We start from the raw sequence: 15821 nt of genomic DNA, 5'->3' as shown, positions 1-15821 counted from the left end.
GAGAAGAAACTCATTTTATCATATGAGTCACATCATACTTGTAAGAATATTGAAGTTGAATTATTTATTTTTGTTGTTTCTAATTGTTTGGATTCAACTAAAATGGAATCAGTGATTTTGAAAAGTGACCACTGATACTTTTTGCCAGGCCACAAAACATACCAATCAATATTAGTAGGCATATAAAGTGTATAAAATGTGTATTTTATACACTAACAGACTGTTTTCTTTGTCAGAAGATGCCAAACGCATGAAGCTGCTGCTTAACTGGAAAGCTTTCTGTGAGACTACTGAATCCTAGGTGCACTAAAGCATGTTATAGTAGGTCCTTCCTCCTAGCAGCTGTTAGACTCTATAACCATAAATTGCAAATGTTATTTTCCTCTTAATTCAAAACACTTAGACTGATCTTAGAATAGGAATCAGTGACAGATATGTGCTTGGGCCAGTTTTCAGTAACAAGATCAACAGTATTTTTAAAAAGCTATGGTTTCAAAACTGCTAAAATTATCTGCCCCTGCAGCTCAAAGTCCTTTGCATTAGATGTTTGAAAAATTCCAGTGTGGGTTTTCTCAAACTGCTGATTAATGCAGCACTACCTCGCTGTCACCTGTTGCTTCACAGAGAGAAAGCTGCCGTTTCCTCCCTCTAAAGAAAAATACTATTTGGAAATATTTTTGGTGTGGAAAAACAGTCAACCACAGTCCTAAGAATAAAGCGCCACTCTTTTCAGCATAAAGGTGCTGTGATTATCTGTATATTAGTTTCGTTTAGTATATTAGTAATTCTTGATATCCTGGTTAAATTATTTTAAATCCAGATTATGCAACTCTCAAACTTAAACATCCTAAGGCCCAACAAAAAATTAAAGACAATTTGAACAAAGCTATATTAAAATATTTTTAATATAGCTATAGTTTCATAACATTAACTAAAACTAGTGTTATGAAAGTTTAACTTGTACATTGTTCGTATTACCCTTACAGAGGGAGTTGTGTAAAAATAGAAAAAGGCTTAGTGGTTAAAAATAACTTGCTATAACTTGATGAATGTGAACGCAAAAACATGTAAAAGTCGATTAAAAGATTTTTAATGCACCAAAAGAGATCTCAAACAGCTTTTTATTACATTTTTCAATCAATAACAGTACAATTTAGTACAGTATCTATCTTGCATCCAGCTCACCGTGGAACACCAACAGACTGAAATGAAATACAAAAAGTGGAAAGGTACATAAGGGTGCAGAGCTCTATATTATCAATGGAAAGAGAAAAGGAGAATCCATCTCAGTTGAATCGCATTTTCACTTGTGGCCACACACGAATACATCACATTTATTGTACATCATTGCAGAAAAAAAGAAAAGTGAAAGTATCTCACAACCTTAACAAAAGTGCTTCTGTATACAGTGAAATGGCATTCAGATGCTCCGATTTTCAGTTTAAGACCAAAAAAAATAAAAATAAAAATGTACAAAAGTTTTAGTATGGACAGTATGTGAGGACATTTTTGTTCCATTGAGAGTGAAGATTGGAAGGAGAGGATAGATTTCTCACAATGATTGTTATAATTATTTTTTAAAAAATGGCATCAATAGAACTGGTAAGCATAATTTACACTAAGTATGAAGTTAATATCAAGCCTATCATCATTCTTGCCCACTCTGGTGCATAGCATTACCAGTATTAGTACATGATGTATGCAGAGTTTGAGCCAAAAAAATGGCCTCTATTAAGTTCAATCAATAGGTTAACTCTCCTTTTTGGTAACAAAAGAAAATCTAGGATTTTTTGCACCATTGAAAGCAAGTCTACAGCATGCACATCTAAATTAACTCATGGCAGACAAAATTTTATGTCTCAACTTAAAACATCAGACCATTATTTTCAGACATTGATTTGTACATTTCATTCACAGAGTTGTAACTGCAGTCCCAAGCAAAGGAAGTGTGTATTTAAGTCAGGTGAGGTGTTTCACTCAAAGTGGATACAGAACACAAAACCCCTTCTATATTGTAAATTCAAGCCATGCCTTATTAAACTCTGAACCTAAATCACTACCCTACCGTTCCCCACCAAAAGCCAAAAAGGCATGTACAAGAATTGAGGGGTTTAACTGGATAGTTTTCCTCATAATAACTGGAACTGATACTGGAATGAGCATTCATAACTTATAGCATGTGCCTGGTTAATTAACAATGTTATTAGTTTAGAGGCGAAGCTTCATGTGCAAAAAGCCGTGATGGAACAAAAACAGCTAGAATATAAATACATCCTGGACATTTTCGAAAGCTGCTCGTGTAATATGATCCAAGCTTTTACTTCTGCATGTTTTTTTTTTCTCTCATATGATTTTACCTGGATTACAAAGACAAGCTGTAATTCAAACATATCTAAAACCACTAAAGAAATATGACAAAGAAAAAAGCCATCAAGAATAATAAACCATCAGAATAGAAATCTTAAAAAAAAAAAAAGTTAAATAATTTGTACAATTACACTCCAACATTTGCTTTCAAGACGCACACATTTGCATGGGATGATAGTGTTGTTTTCTCTTTCAAGGTAACATAAAATGGTCCAAGAAGGAATGCACAAGTTTCTGATTTGATACCACAGGAGATCCTTTCTTAACTAGGTGATAAACAATTGTGCTCTTCTTTGTGTAGGAAAGGCATTGGTTTCCCTTCGTTTTTGTGGTGTCCAAGTCAGTTTAAACAGTGTTGAAGATGACGCTGTGAACATTCTCAAGTTGTAATGGTCTTCCAGTCAACTTTGGAGTTAAAAGAACATCTGGGGGAAAAAGAAAGACATTTTGAGAAACAATAGAAGACAGAGTCGTGTAGAAACAGGGGAGCAGAATAGCATACAGAGATGTTTAAGCCCGGCAGCTGAGCAGGCCCATGAATTCTCAGAATATTTATCAAAGTCAAGATAAACTAATCGTCTTCAATTAGAGATGCACCGAGAAATCAGCTGGTGATCGGAATCGGACGATTCTGTGCCTCTCCTGCCCTAACCGGCGATCAGCTGGTCAAAAACTCAAAAATCCAACGGATCCATTTCCAGTGAATGAACTGTTCCTACGTGCCAACAAGAGTGTAAAAACTGCACTTTTTAATAAGGAAGGTGCCCTGAGGCATTTAAATGAAGTCAGAGCAAACTAATCTAAGAAGCTATATAAAAGGAACCTTTTCTATGACATACAAGATGTCTTTGTGGTTCAAAAAGCTGAGAGAAAGACAGCAAGACCTCCAGCTGAGAGCAGGAAGCCTGAACAAAGTACAGTAAAGTCTGAGCTTTTACTTCTGTCATAAAACTTTTAAATGGTGGCAGCCTTTTGGAAATTTCAGAGTTCTATTCTATAGAGATTACACAGAAGTATTTTATAGAGATGCTAACAACATGTTAATAGCAAACATGACACTTCGGCTATCATAAAAAACTAATGTCCGCACAATAAAGGAAGGCTGGCAAAAGGTAGTTAAAATAATGTTCCTAAAGAGAAACTGGAATCTGATGAAGTTAGCAGGTCAAAGCTTAACAAAAAGCAGAAATAGAAAGTCAGCTACAAAATTCTGATCGGTGCATCTCTACCTTTAATGCAAATACGACAAAAAGAACCTTCAGGCTTCAATTCCAGATCTTCAGAAAACTGTCCCAGGATCCTGTTGCAACTGCCATGCCATCGTCAGTAACTCCCAGGCAGCTAACGCGGTTGTCATGTCCAGCCAACACACCTTAAAAAAAAAAAAGAAGAAAGAACCATTAGTTGTCAGGTCTGACAGAACAGTGTGGTGCCACACTGACAGGTCAAATGTAATCACTTTGGGAGTTTATAGACTTTATCCTCTGCTCAAATCTTCAGCAAGTATCTGAATTTCTTTAAGACAAACTTCTTATCAGTCATAAAACTCCAGCACAACTACATTTAAATTACTGATAGTCGAAAGAAAGTACAATAAGTCTACTTCATGAGCAGAACTTTTAACACACAACTAAACCTTAGCGTGGTAAATCTGAAAGTATTTTGACCTTTTAAAGTTTAAAACTTAAATTAAGTAATTTAAGGATTTTCTGAGACTTTAAGAGACCTCAGGAAAAATGAATGGTAAAAAAATTAACCTGTCTAGAAACTTCCTGTGACCTTAAGATGCTTTAAAAAACTGTTTCACAGCTGTAATTCCTGGTTTCTTCTGCATGTTTTAGCCATTTCCCAGCAGCCACTCCCACAACTTAATGAATGGGTGATTAACAGGTATCTGTGGCATCTGCTAAGGTAGTGCAAGCCTTTGAATGAAGCGTGAGAACCACTGTTCATACTGTTAGCCAGCCTGCTGACAAAGAGAGAACTTCATCTTACTGCCATTAAGATGGCTGCTGCCTAATGCAGAATATTAACTCTAAAACATAATGCAATGAAAGAGTCTATTTGAGACAAACCTGTTTAAGACATTGCCCAGTTACTCACCAGCACGGTCAGCTTTTAGTGTGTCCCACACATTACAGTTGAAGTCATCATATCCTGCCAGAAGAAGGCGGCCGCTCTTGGAGAATGCAACAGAGGTAATGCCACATATGATGTTGTCGTGAGAGTAGATCATCAGCTCTTGATCAGCTCGCAGATCAAACAGCCTGCAGGTGGCGTCATCAGAGCCCGTGGCAAAGGCGTTGCCATTAGGGAAGAACTGAAACGTACAAGTGCAAATATTAAAGCACGACAGCGGTACATAACTTGGCCACCTTCAGAATGCGCATTTAAAAAGTGAAGCAGAGCTTAAACAACTTACACAGATAGCATTGATGTCAGACTCATGGCCAGTGAAAGTCTGCCTGCACATCCCCTCTCGAACATCCCAGAGTTTAGCAGAGGCATCGCAAGCACCAGAGACGAATGACCGAGTGTCGGGGCTAAGAGACAGGCTCATGACATCACCTGTGTGTCCAGCAAATGTGGTCGTCTGCTGGCCTGTCTCGATGTCCCAAAGTGCACTGTGAAAAATAACAAGACAGTCAGACTGTTTTCTGTTCCCTTCAAAGGAAAACACTTTGACAAGTTAAGAGTTTCTTGCTATTTCTTTTTTAACTTACCAAGTGGTATCTCCAGAGCTTGTAACAATCTGGTTGTCGTCAAGAAAGCGACAGCAGGACAGGTATCCTAACAGTCAAATAACCAGCAGATAAATAACCCAAAAGTCCACTGCGGTTTTATGTAAACCTATACTTGTACACAAATGCACTGTATTCGTGAAGTATCCTATACCTGTATGTCCTGCGAGCTCACGGCTCACACGTACATTCCCCTCACGTGTTTTCAGGTTGTAAATGGAGCAGATGTTGTCTAAGCCACCACAGGCCACATAGTTTCCTGAAGGTGCATATGCACAAGTCATGACCCAGGAAGATCGAAGTGGAATGGCATGAACCTGCAGAACACAGCAACACACACAGAAAACTGTTGGCTCAGAGAAAATGCAAGTTTCAAGCACGAATTTTATGTTTTTGATGGAGGAAAAGATAGAAATTTAAACAGATGAGAAGCTTGTTTAACTTTAAACAAAAGGAATGGCAGTAAAAAATATGCAGAACTGAACTAATCTCAGTACTGCTAAAGTTTTTCCTACAAGATGTGACTTCACTTTTATAATGCAGAAGATATTACTGAAAATCAACACTAAAAAAGAAACAAAAAACTTGAAATGAGATTTTAAAGCCTCTGAAGATATTAAGGTATACAAGATGGGAAAGGAAACTTTCTAATCATAACTCGACACCTGCTGACGTTGCCCTGCATTGAAGCCTGATGGTGTAGAGGAGGAGTGACCGTCCCACAGAGGCCGTCAGTCCTCAACTCGGCCATCTGGGGTTCAATTCCTACCCAGGAACCTTTGCTGCATGTCTACTCTACCTCTACCCATTTCCTGTCTAATCTGCCGCAAATAAAAGTCGCTAGTGCCAGAAAAAAAAAAACACTCAAAAGGGTATTGGGCAGAGTTTTGACCTTGATTGGTACTGACCAGTCAGAGACTCAAAATCCTCTCTAAACTATCAGATAACAGTTAACTGTTACTTAAATTCAAAGCCTCCGACTAAGTGATGTTCGATATCAGAGAAAGCAAAGACTTGTAGGCGACATGTCTGTGGTTAAATCAGGGTGAGAGCGCAAAACTTAAAACAGATAACAGGAAGGTTGAATAAAGTACCAGAAAGTCATTCTATGGTTAAGAATTTAAGCTTTCGACCTGTTTGGATTTGGAAATATTTGCAGCTTTTTGGGAAATCTTTAGAAAAGAGCTTTGGTAAGGGCAAGTTTCAATAATGATGGCCATACTAATCATTAACGCAAAGCCTAAAACTGTCAAACCTGCTGCCTTTTGTTATAAAATGATTATTTTTACAGCAACTGCTATCTCACACTCACTGCATGACATTGTTTTTCCTCCTATTGTGAATAATTAATGACTTCTATCAGCAGGAAGGCTAGGAAATATACTCTGAATGCTGCGTTAACATGTTCTTGTAATACAGTTGTTTAAAAATACTGGCATAGACATAAATTTAAAGTAGCAGATCAAAACTTGACATCAGCAACAAAACTGCTTGTTGCACCTTCAGTAAATAACTCACTTTTTTATGCTTAAGCAAAGTGTACAGGTTAGAGAAAACTGGCGTGAACACCAGAAGGACAACTAATATTTTATTACACATTAAAAAAAACACATTTGCTGTGAGTTTACCTCAAAAGCATTTTAATGTACTAAAAAGAACAGAAATTAAAACCCACTCATCAGTTCTGTTTTAAGAACTAAAGTATCGGCTTCAGCACATAAAAAAATGGGTGTTGCGGTATAATTCTGTTTTTGCTTGGATCAGTTCAAAGAACCACCAACAAACTAATTTTCTTCTTCTGAAAGAGGAACATATTTATTTATGGAATAAAAATATTAAATTGTGCAAAAAGACAAATCACTGATTTGTGCATCCATACTGCTGCACATTTCATTTTTACTGTATCCTTAAATAAAACTCACCTTGTTTGTGGTATAGCTATCCCAAATAATGAGTTTTCCATCTTGAGAGGCGCTGACCAAAAGCCTAAAAACAGGAGCAGGAACAACATTAGACAACTGGAAAAGGATTTAAGCTAAAAATCCGTGTTTAGAAAATATCGTTGACGTACCTAGAGTCTGTCCCCCAGTGCATGGCATAGATTTTGGCCAAATGACCCCGCAGCGTTCGTCTTGTACGCATCTGGATTCGGCCAACGGCTTCGACATTAGCTGTAATCTGCAGAACGTTACAGACTTTTGTTAAGCTCAGAATAATCCACTGAATTTTACTGTATTCACAATGAATCTTTCTGAAAGCACTCTGTCAGACATTACCTGTGATAGTGTGGCATCTGCACATGCTTTTCTAGCATCCTGGGAAAAAAAAGAGAATTTAGCTCGTTCGCATACATCACATCCGCCAACTTCTATATGGACAACTTAATGTTGTTACTTACTCTTATCTGATTTTTGAGCTGCTCTGCCTCTTGGCGTAACTGGTCCAGTTCACTCATCTTATCCTGCTTTTTTAATTACCTTACTCCAACTATCGGGGCACTTGTTTGTCTAAAAAGGGACAAAAAAGAAAAGGGGAGAGAAAAAGGTAAGCATACACGGTCAATCTTTTTTTTTTTTTTAAGAGCAACATTATATTTAAAGTTAGTTTAGAAATCTAAAATGCAAAATGGTAATGGCCCAAAAGCAATTTTAACCAGCAGAGAGAACAAAATGGGCAACATACAGTTCCCTGTTCAACTTTATAATTCTGCTGCAATGTCGATGTGTCCTGACACACAATTCAGATCAGCAGACAAATCCTGTTAAGGCATGACTTTCCTGTGATCCGAAAAGCAGTCATTATCCTGTTGACCTCAATCCCTGGGATAGTCAGAATTTTCGCCAAGTGATCAATAAGCCACTTATATTAATACAGCACCAAGAGGACGTCTAAATGTCCAGCTAATAAAGTAAATATATTCAATTCAAGCCATAAAACTAGTTTTTATACTCGCACTAAACCAACTAATGTCTCATTTATCAAAAGTTTAGAACGCAATTAGATTAATTGGCTTGCAAAACAAAAGTATTTAGTTTAAGATGATTCTTGTGCAACAGCTCATTAAATTGTATGACAAGAAAAACTTAAAAAATCGCAAATCCCTAACAGTATATTTTATTTGTAGGTAGTCACAAATTACTTAAAGATTGCAATTATAATTTAATACATCCTTGTATTAATACGACTACAACTGGGAACACATAATTACACTCCATTGTTTGTGATTATTAATATTTAAAACCATCATTCGTGGCCCTCTGCCAGAGTTGATGGATTTTCTGACAGTGGGAAACATTAAAATCTATGAATGAACAGGAATACATTTACTTATTTTAAATATTTCTTCTGCAAACTAAATTTCTACAGAAAATAAGCATAACCTTTAAAAAGATACTCCTGACATGAGCTTTAAGTACAAATTATATTCTATCCAGAAGCTAAATCTAAATCAATTAAAGCTTCACTAATAGCCACACCCAAGACAAACTATAAATAACGACAGCGTGAGATAAGCGGTAAATAGCTGTGAGTTTGCCTCTCAGTTCCCTTACCTGGTGTCTTTCAGTCGGTACACTAATGTCACTGGAGGTTGCAGGACGTGTTTGACAATCTTCTCTACTCGTCTACATCATCTTTCAGATTTGCTGATTGGTTGACCTTTCTAACATAGATGATCCTCTTACGGTCATTAATCTTGTAATAAAACGTGTCATGGAATATAGTTATTATTTAGTTGCATCCAGAGACAGGAGAATGCAATCTTTGTCACAACAGAATTTAAAGTTAATATCTAAACTCAGATTTAACCTCTTTGTACTTTTTCAACAGATTTGATCAATTTTCAGATGATTCTGTTTATTGGTGTGTAATTTGTAGTATTGCACTAGTTTGTTTGTTAAGCTTGCTATGAACAAATCTCAACATTATTAACACAATTCCATATTTTTATACATAAAATATTACGTAGCCCTAATCTTCTGTGAATTATTTATGTCTATTTTGACAGTAATTAACATTTTTAAATTAATTTACATTTTTCTTTTCATCTTTGATTAGTTTTTTTATGGTTTTTAAATCTAATATATAACATTTTTATTACTGAACATTGCGTATAGAAACAACAATAAAACCCCTCTATTTCCAGTTTTATCTGAGGCGCCTGAAAGCATCTGGAGGATATTGTTTAATTTGGGTTTCAGAACCACATTACTTTGCTCTCAGATGCGATACTAACTATTTCTGCAGCAGTCCAAATCACTTTCAGTACCCATTAAAGTGCTACAGCCATTTTTCCCCCTACAAATCTCATTTAATTATTTAGATTTCTTTCTAACCTAGATGTGATTTGCATTCACAACTTGAACTTTGATGTGTAACACCTTTGTGCCATAACCAAATTTTACATATCCCACGTCGAGAACAGAAATAGCTGCACATTTCCCATTAAGATCTGTGGATGCCTACAGTTACGGAGTTCCTCTCTCTCATCACTTCTCCTTTCCAAGCGCCTGATCAGGGTCAGCTGACTGCATGATAAACAATGAGCAGTAGCAAACAGCCTGGAGTGGCAGCTCACTAGCTGTTTCCAAGTCCTGCAAGGCTTAAAGAGATGTGTTTGTTTGCAACTCTAGAAAGTGAAGCTGCAATTTTAACCCACTTAGAGGAAAGAGGGGCACATATAAACATCTGCTTACAAAAGACGGCTGAGTTCTGATAATGCAATGTTTTACAGATCTAAATCTGGATCATGGAAAAGACCATAACTAGCAATATCACTGAGCAACTCCATAATCCTAAAAGCTGAAATCCTCAGTCAATGAGTCCCTAATCCAATCCATGTCTGCTAACAGAAATAGTAGCAAAGCCAGTCCAGGCATTAGAAATATGTTTTCAGCTTAATAAAAGGATGAGTTTAATCTTAATTCTTTCATAAACACATGAAAAAAAAAAAAGATCCAGGCACTTTGTTTGAAAAAGTGCCTAGATTAATGGCTGCAATTAAAGTCACTGTCCTGAAGCAGAAATTCTCTTTCAGTTCTTGTACAAAGAGAGGGGAAAATGTGCATTATTAAAGAAGGTATACATAAACTTAATACTAAAAATTAAACAATGAGTTTGGACATAAAAAGTTAACAAATTATGCAATATTTTACAGGGCAGCTGTAAAATAAACTGCATTAACAAACCTGACAGGTAATCTCTAAGTGTTTGCAGTGTGCATGTTGAACCAACACTGTATTCAGTGTGCAAACAGCTACGGAAGAAGTTCAGTGTAAGCACTGTGATTTGCCTTCAACACTGTTACAAACAAATCAAATGCTTTGCATTGTATTTGAATGCCTCTCTGAAAGCTTTTCAGTTAGTTTGTTGTTCATGTTGTTTGTAAGGTGAGAACATGTCAGTAATTCCGCATAATATTGTGTCAAGAGGCTAAGAATCAGATTGCTGTCAAAGTCCAATCAAATATATGAATTTAGTTACCAACACACTATGTGTTGATAATATGCTATGCACTAATGAAAATGTGAGAAGATGCAGCTAAACGCCATCTTGCAGACTGCTGTCTGCTAGTTAGCTTTGCTAACAGATTGTCGGTGTAGGCCTACAGGCAGGGCAACGCTCATATTCAGACGAAAAACTCACATAAACGCTCAAATTCCTATATTTCACTTAAGCGTCAACAACGATTTACCGGAAATGTAGTCCAACCATAAGTTTCTAAGAAATTTACGCCACGGAAACCGAACGGCTATATTGTCTAATGCAAAATAACGAAACCACAGCCGCTTTCAGGGAGGACTCCGCTGATCTTCCGCAATTACACGGAGTGCTATGTAGTTAGCTTTTAAGCCAACACCGGATAAACCTAGAAAGTGTCTTGTTTACCGTCCCAGAGAAATCCACTTACTCGGACACCACCAATCTCTTTAAACGCTACTAGCCCTGGCTAATTTAATTGCACCGTGTCAGAATATTTACGGGGTTGTTTAATCCTGTAGTAGAACCCAAGAGTGTAAGGAAAAAAAAAAAACCAAAAAAAAACAGCAAGGTCGGGCGTCGGTGGCCTGTATCGTGTCAGTGAGATAAATGTAATTAACACTCGGGGTGTTTTATTTTTCCCCCCCAAAAAAAGTAAACGAAATTTGCTATTATATGTTGTAGAAATTTAGATGGTCTCCAAGGAAAGGCGGTGCACCTCTGGGGCCGAAGTAAGCTAACGTATTGGCTTCCATAAACAGGGTGTTAACGCGCCCACATTAATGTTCCCTCTAGCCTAAAGTGCTGACTTTTTACAAGCACAATTAAAGAAAGCTAATACTGACAAGGTACAGAATTAAGCCATGTTAGTAGATTAGATGTTATTGTAATTTACAAACATCTGATGGCAAATTTGTTTACAGGACGTTTGATTCAGCCCAACCCTATGTGTCAACCTGAATCCAAAGCAACATCTTTACATTTAAGATTAGAATACAAATCACTTTGCATGCAACATATACAGCACGCGATATTAATTATTGTTATTTTAAAAAAAAATTTTTTTTTCAAATTTTCAGCGACTCAGTAGCTCTGAGAGTCGTATTTTAGGCCAAGAAGCACCTCCCCTGACTGGGCCATTATTGCCTTCACTGACAGCAGTTTTGAAAGGCTAACAAGAACGCTGCTTTAACGAATCCCAGAACCTTTCGGCGACATTAAGAGTAGTTAATGTTTCGTAATTGCCTGGATGTAATACACACAAATGGCTGCCACTATCTACCCACCCGCTGCTGACACAAAGTTCCGAGATTAACCCCCACCCTTACGGCAAACACCCATGCAACAGCTCATAATAAAATAAGCTTATCGTTAGCAAACCGATGCTAACTGATGGCTAAGAGGCTAGCTGCTGCTACCCCACCCCCGGGCAGTTCGATTATACCACAATTCACCAGCTAATGGGATTAACATTTAACTGTTAAATTGCGATAACGCAATATAATAGTTTGATTTTGCCTTACCTGATTCAATCTGCGCCTGTTTTTGCGTTTTGGCATTGACTGGAAACCAAGACGGCGTATTCCTCCGATCCACGCATCAACGAACAGCACAGTGCTAGCTTTCTAACTAGCTAAGCCAGCTAGCGTAGATTTCTGAGGAGCAGCCCTTCCCGAACGCAGGCTACGGCTGGGGAGCTTGACAACCAGGCGGAGAGGGGAGGGGGTGGGGGAAATCACACCCACAAGCCTTGTGTGGATGACAGTGCACTGGCAGTCAATCCAGCTAATTTTAAAAGTCACTATTCTTCACCAACAAGGGAGCCTAGATTCTCACCTTTGCAAAACCCAACACCTGCCCTGTCCGTAGTATGACTCTCAAGCAGCCATCGACCGATGAGATGGGCGCGGTAACCCTGCAGTCGGCGCTGGGAAACCCCACGTTGCAGCAGCAGCGATGGAAAGAGCAGCTTCGATTCGATTGGAGTGTTTTTTAGAGAACTGAAGACGCAACTCCTAATTGTTTCTTTTCAGCAGTCTTTCACACATCTCATTTGCAACATGTATATTTCACTTAGATGCTTAAAGAACATGATGTTCATTTTAAGCTCCCCCACCACCACCTCGCAAACCAGCCTGAATAAAACGGTCAAACTTCTAAAGTAGGAAACAGAGGTGGGCTGAGTATCCAAACAATGTACTTGGTACAGTAGCACTACTTCAATATGTTTACTCAAGTACAAGTGAAAAGTAGCCGTCTATTAAATTACTAAAGTGAGAGTAAAAAAGGCTACACAGTAGAGAAGCTGATTGTAAAATCACTTTAAAAATTAAAAAAAAATATATATATATATCATATAGACAAGTTATGTGGAAATCCGTGTAGTTTGAAAAAAATAGACAAATAAATAACATGATTACAAAATAACAAATTAAGCCATAAAAACCGTACATATCACTTTTCCAATATAAAACATATTGTTTATCTGATATATTTCAAACTATATCAGACAGACAAAAGTAGTTATGTGGATATTTTTGTAGTTTAAAGACTAGAATGAAAAAAAAGACATAAATAAATAACCTGATAACAAAATAACAAATCAAGCCAGATGAAGCTGTACACTTTTGAAATATAAAACATGACACTAATATTTACAGTAAGGTATGTAGAGATGATATTTACATACTGAATATAAATACACAAATGATTTTTTTCTCATTGTTCAATGTTAAATCAAACCATACATTTATTGATTTAGATTAGTTAGAATTACCAAAACTATGTCTATTTGCTAAGTGCCAGAAAACTTGGTGAGAATATTTTTTGTAATTTTTTTGTAATTACAAACATTTGAATTCAAGGGAAGCTACAAAAAAAATTGTAGCTTCCCTTGAATTCAAATGTTTGTAAACACTTGTCTGGGATAACTGTATTTAAAACTGCATGACTTGGGTCATAAATACATTTATGTATGTGTTAGAAGAGAGCCGAGTACCACCATTGTTAAGTTAAACTAAAAATAGACAATAAAGTTTCAATTTTAAGATCTACCAAATTGTCACAGGATAAATTGGACACTGCCAAACACACCAGAGTTTATAGTTTCAACATTGTCACTGTACAAAAAAAGGTGTTGTGAAAGTTGCAGAGGTAAACTGTTTATTAGCATTTCTGCTGGTTTATGTTCTCTACAGGTCAAACAATGAAATGAAGAGAATACATTAGAAATATACACAGATGCTCCTAAGTTGGACGTGACATTATTACAAGATCTGGGCTCTAATTTCTTATACAAATCAAATCCACCATTGGTGTTGCCGTTGAAAAACAATTGTGTTAAAGAAATTTTGTGGGGCATATTTAGATTTAATTTCTGCTTGTAAAACAAATAAAACAAAGCATTTAAAGTTGAATTTCCAGACCAAACAGTGTGGCTAGGTATTGAAATATTAATTTCTACTTCATCTGGATGGTTTTAGAAGTCAAATAACTGCACCACTGTTGTCCTGGTTGCTGGGGAATGTGCAGATTTTCTTTTCCAGAAGTGGTTGTAAACAAATAAGGCTGGGATTTCTTCATTTTGCTCTGCCCCTGCCATTTTACAGAGGCCTGTCATCTTCCTCTCATACACCAGCTCTCTCCATACTCTGCCTCACAGCGTCACTTAAACTTCTCTGTGTGCTTCCTCATTTCCTCTCCTCCATCTCGACATCTAACAGGATTTTCCTATATATCTGCCATCCCTCTGCTATCTCAGCCTCGCCTCTTACATTTGTTTCTAAACTGCTCAGCTTGATCTGTCTTTTATTCTCATTTTTGCTGTTTTGGTCTTCAACAGGGAAACTGTTAATATAACTTCTTTCACCTTCAACTCTGTGTTTGAAGGTGAAACACAAACCATCATCCGGATGGTGATTTTCCGGATGGTGACGGAAAATCACCATCCGTCTGCTTCATGTAGCGTTACTGAGGAATTTCAACATTGAACTAAAATTAGTTTGATTTCACACAAGCTGTAAAATACATTTCTGCTAATATTTTTCTGTGTCTTCAGTTAAAGTCCAATTTTTTTATGACTACATCATTACATCAGCTTTCATTTTCAACCATTAGAGAAATGCCTCCTATCTCACAAAGTTAATTAGTGCTGGTCTGTGAAGTAAGCAAAAAAAAAATGTGACTATGCAGAAATTTTCTGACTTAACAGCCATTTTTCTTTTCAAACAATGCAGTCAGCTTACATGCAATAAAAATAACTCAGAAAAAAACAAAGGCACTTTATACTGATTAGAATGAATTTAATACGAAACTTGTGTTAGGGTGCAGGAAAGGTATTCAGCAGAACGAAATATATGAGAGGATGATAATCAGAGACCTCTGCTGAGTGTATCCAGTTCAACATATATTTAGCTGATCATTATTCTTTTGTTTCTCTCAGTCTCACTCTCCCACCCTTCACCTCACCCATTCAACATTTTATCCCATGCATCTTTTTCACTCATCCTCTTTCATTAAAACCTCTCCCTTCTCTCTGTCCTGCAGATATCGAGGGCTCAAAGTGGGTTCAGATGGTATAATGCCTGAGATAGTCCCGCTAATTGCACATTAATTTCCACCACAATGGCTCAACTAACATGCACTGCTAACCCACATCCTCGAATTAATGGCTACAGCGCGGTCCATCAATGTTTGTCCTCAGTAGTTTAAAACAAAGTTTTACCTAAAAAGGAGGCTCAAGCCCAAAAACCTTACATGGTTCAAAATCAGCATAAACAACCAATGAAAACATAAAACTCTGTTACGTCTTAGAATTACATCTCCCACAAATGATTAGGATTATCTTTGNTTAACTGTTACTTAAATTCAAAGCCTCCGACTAAGTGATGTTTGATATCAGAGAAAGCAAAGACTTGTAGGCGACATGTCTGTGGTTAAATCAGGGTGAGAGAGCAAAACTTAAAACAGATAACAGGAAGGTTGAATAAAGTACCAGAAAGTCATTCTATGGTTAAGAATTTAAGCTTTCGACCTGTTTGGATTTGGAAATATTTGCAGCTTTTTGGGAAATCTTTAGAAAAGAGCTTTGGTAAGGGCAAGTTTCAATAATGATGGCCATACTAATCATTAACGCAAAGCCTAAAACTGTCAAACCTGCTGCCTTTTGTTATAAAATGATTATTTTTTACAGCAACTGCTATCTCACACTCACTGCATGACATTGTTTTTCCTCCT

The 15821-nt window shown here is 37.0% G+C and overlaps 1 protein-coding gene across 3 annotated transcripts; it reads right to left on the bottom strand.

Moving 5' to 3' along the window:
• Positions 1 to 1074: 1074 nt before the first annotated feature.
• Positions 1075 to 12544, bottom strand: LOC103137054 (guanine nucleotide-binding protein G(I)/G(S)/G(T) subunit beta-1-like). Of its 3 annotated transcripts, XM_007550587.2 has the most exons (12): positions 12423 to 12543; positions 12110 to 12335; positions 7507 to 7615; positions 7385 to 7423; positions 7180 to 7286; positions 7031 to 7094; positions 5263 to 5425; positions 5091 to 5157; positions 4790 to 4991; positions 4471 to 4687; positions 3597 to 3739; positions 1075 to 2792 (listed from the first exon to the last, which is right to left on the bottom strand). In XM_007550587.2, exons 3-11 carry the CDS (start codon positions 7561 to 7563, stop codon positions 3633 to 3635), a joined length of 1023 nt encoding a protein of 340 aa, XP_007550649.1. In that variant the 5' UTR covers positions 7564 to 7615; positions 12110 to 12335; positions 12423 to 12543; the 3' UTR covers positions 1075 to 2792; positions 3597 to 3632. The 3 variants fall into 3 exon arrangements, with proteins under 3 accessions (XP_007550649.1, XP_007550661.1, XP_016526441.1); XM_007550599.2 differs by having other exon boundaries at positions 3624 to 3739; positions 12110 to 12544; XM_016670955.1 differs by lacking the exons at positions 12110 to 12335; positions 12423 to 12543 and adding an exon at positions 8660 to 8743.
• Positions 12545 to 15821: the final 3277 nt, after the last annotated feature.

This window comes from Poecilia formosa, unplaced genomic scaffold (genome assembly GCF_000485575.1).
Source record: "Poecilia formosa unplaced genomic scaffold, Poecilia_formosa-5.1.2 Scaffold2, whole genome shotgun sequence".
In the NCBI taxonomy this organism is placed as follows: Eukaryota; Metazoa; Chordata; class Actinopteri; order Cyprinodontiformes; family Poeciliidae; genus Poecilia; species Poecilia formosa.
The sequence above is the reverse complement of the archived record's forward strand: the minus strand, read 5'-3'. Positions and strand labels throughout refer to the sequence as shown.